This window comes from Colletotrichum destructivum, chromosome 5 (genome assembly GCF_034447905.1).
Source record: "Colletotrichum destructivum chromosome 5, complete sequence".
NCBI lineage: Eukaryota > Fungi > Ascomycota > Sordariomycetes > Glomerellales > Glomerellaceae > Colletotrichum > Colletotrichum destructivum.
This window is the reverse complement of record NC_085900.1, coordinates 21,034-23,072: the sequence shown is the minus strand read 5'-3', so window position 1 is coordinate 23,072 and position 2,039 is coordinate 21,034. Positions and strand designations below refer to the sequence as shown.

The 2,039-nt window shown below is 47.8% G+C and overlaps 1 protein-coding gene across 1 annotated transcript; it reads right to left on the bottom strand.

Annotated features, from left to right (window-relative positions):
• Window positions 1-359: 359 nt before the first annotated feature.
• CDEST_07597 (uncharacterized protein) lies at window positions 360-1,397 on the bottom strand. The gene has a single exon (XM_062923756.1). It carries the CDS (start codon window positions 1,267-1,269, stop codon window positions 439-441), a length of 831 nt encoding a protein of 276 aa, XP_062779807.1. The 5' UTR covers window positions 1,270-1,397; the 3' UTR covers window positions 360-438.
• Window positions 1,398-2,039: the final 642 nt, after the last annotated feature.

Below are 2,039 nucleotides of genomic sequence, written 5' to 3'. Positions count from 1 at the left end.
TATATTCCTTAGGATAGGGGGCACGCAAAAATAGCTTGTTAATTCTATTAGTTATAAGTTAATGTTTAATTGTATAGAAAGTATAGAGATGTTAAAAAGGGTAGTAGGCTAGAGGCGCTAGAAGCAATGCATACGTAGAGCGCCTAGGATGCTAGGAAGGCGCTAGAAGAAGTATTTAGCTAAGGACTGCGCTAGGTGCGCTTAAGGGCCGCACTAGAGGCGCTTAGTTACAGGGAACACGCCGGAAGGAGGCGCGTAAGGGACGTAGAGAGGTCTTAGGCAAGGACAAGCACAATACACATTACGATTAACCCCTAAATGTGCGCCTACAAATATTCAAACAAGAGAATTCTTAGAAAGTCCAATCTATGTTGTATGTAACCCTCCAGCTTTGCGTCTCTTTTCCTAAATCAGTTTTCCCCTCTGCTGGCTTTTAAGTTATTTCTTAATGCGTTGCCCGTATTTCGCACCACGTTCTACTTCAGACAATGGACGGCCGTAGTCGTAATCGGGCTCGGGATCTCGTTCAGGGCGACGGCCCCGATACACCATACCGTCCCAAATCTGACCGTGCGAGCCGCCAGAGCCCAGGTTCGAGTATAACTCCGCATAGCCAAGCACCCCGATATACGCCCAGCCAACATCGTAATGAGTTGTACCATCGACTTCCATGTAGCCTTCGTCGTCGTCCTCCTCTTCATCATCGTCTGCGTCGTCCTTTTCTTCTGGCGTATAATCTTGATGCAGGCCATTGACGATAACGACACTTCCCGTGCTACTCAAACACCACTGAAATCCTATCAACTTCCCCCCGTGTAATCTCGCTACGATACTCTTGATGCAGACCTCGTCGACGTATAGACAGAACTTGTACCGAGGGAGATAACCTGCAGCCCAAGGCCTGTCCGCTATTTCACCATCGCGTTTCTGTTCCTCCACCCACGCGAGGAATCGCGTCCGCACAGTAGCCTTGGACGCACTCTCCAGAGCCGTGCGATCCTCAATAACTGTCCATTCGAGATGAGGGCCGAGCTGGTCTTCTAGCTTCGAGTCGTGGAGCTCGTCAGCGATCGCTGCCTTGAAGAGGTTGAGAAAAGTCTGCCACTCGTCATCGTTGTCGTACACGCCTCGCAGAATCACGAAACCCCACTTGAAAAAGCCTGTCGCGACGCTGTTGTTGATGATGGTAGCGAGGTCTCCGCTCGCGGATTGATAGCCCTCTAGGTAACTCGTCAGTATCGAAGACTTCGTCAGGCGAGAAAGAACCATCGGAGTCGTCAGCGTCCGCGTTTCTCTGTTAGCGTCGTGGCATGATGAAATATGAAGGGGGGCGAGTTCAGCAAAAGGCTTGTCGGCAGAGAGTTTGGCCAAAAGAGTCGTAACAATGAGTGGATGGATTGAGATTGCCGCCTGCTCAAGGAGCGCAGCGACCGCGGTTTATGTAGTGCTGGATGACGAGTCATTGTGGGGCCCATTATGGTGGCTGTTCCTGTTTGTTGTAGAGCGACGCGCGAAGCAGGAATTGAAAAGCGCAAAACGCCAGCGTTGAGGGAAGAGACTGGCCATTTGGCAGTTCTGGCCGGTGTGGCTGAGATACTTTGGGCAGTACCCCGCAGTACAAGCCAGGGACGGGGCAGGGGGCCGCTGGCTTGGTGGGCCGTGCCACCGGGGTTAAAGCGGCGAGGAGTAGGTGGCAGATTTCCCGCCGAATTTGGCGACAGAACCTGCCGAATATGGCAGCAAAAAAGCCGTCTCATTGTTTAAGATAGTTTTATAAGCTGCTAGTTTATTTTAGGTAATCCTACTTTTAGTTTAATTTCTAACTAGCTAGCCTTATAGTTTTATTTTTAGTTTAATTTTTTGCTTTTAAGGCCTCTACTATCTAATTTATGCTTATTTCTAGCAACTTTATTAACCTTATTTAGTAATATTAATAATAAATAATGCTAAAGCAAAAGACTAGCTATAATAGTAAGATGTAAGATCTTAATATGTTTATTACTTAAATTAACTATATATACTATAGGATTTTATAGGCT

Coding starts and splice junctions, on each gene's coding strand:
- CDEST_07597 (XM_062923756.1), bottom strand. CDS start 1,269: ATGGTTCTTTCTCGCCTGACGAAGTCTTCGATACTGACGAGTTACCTA.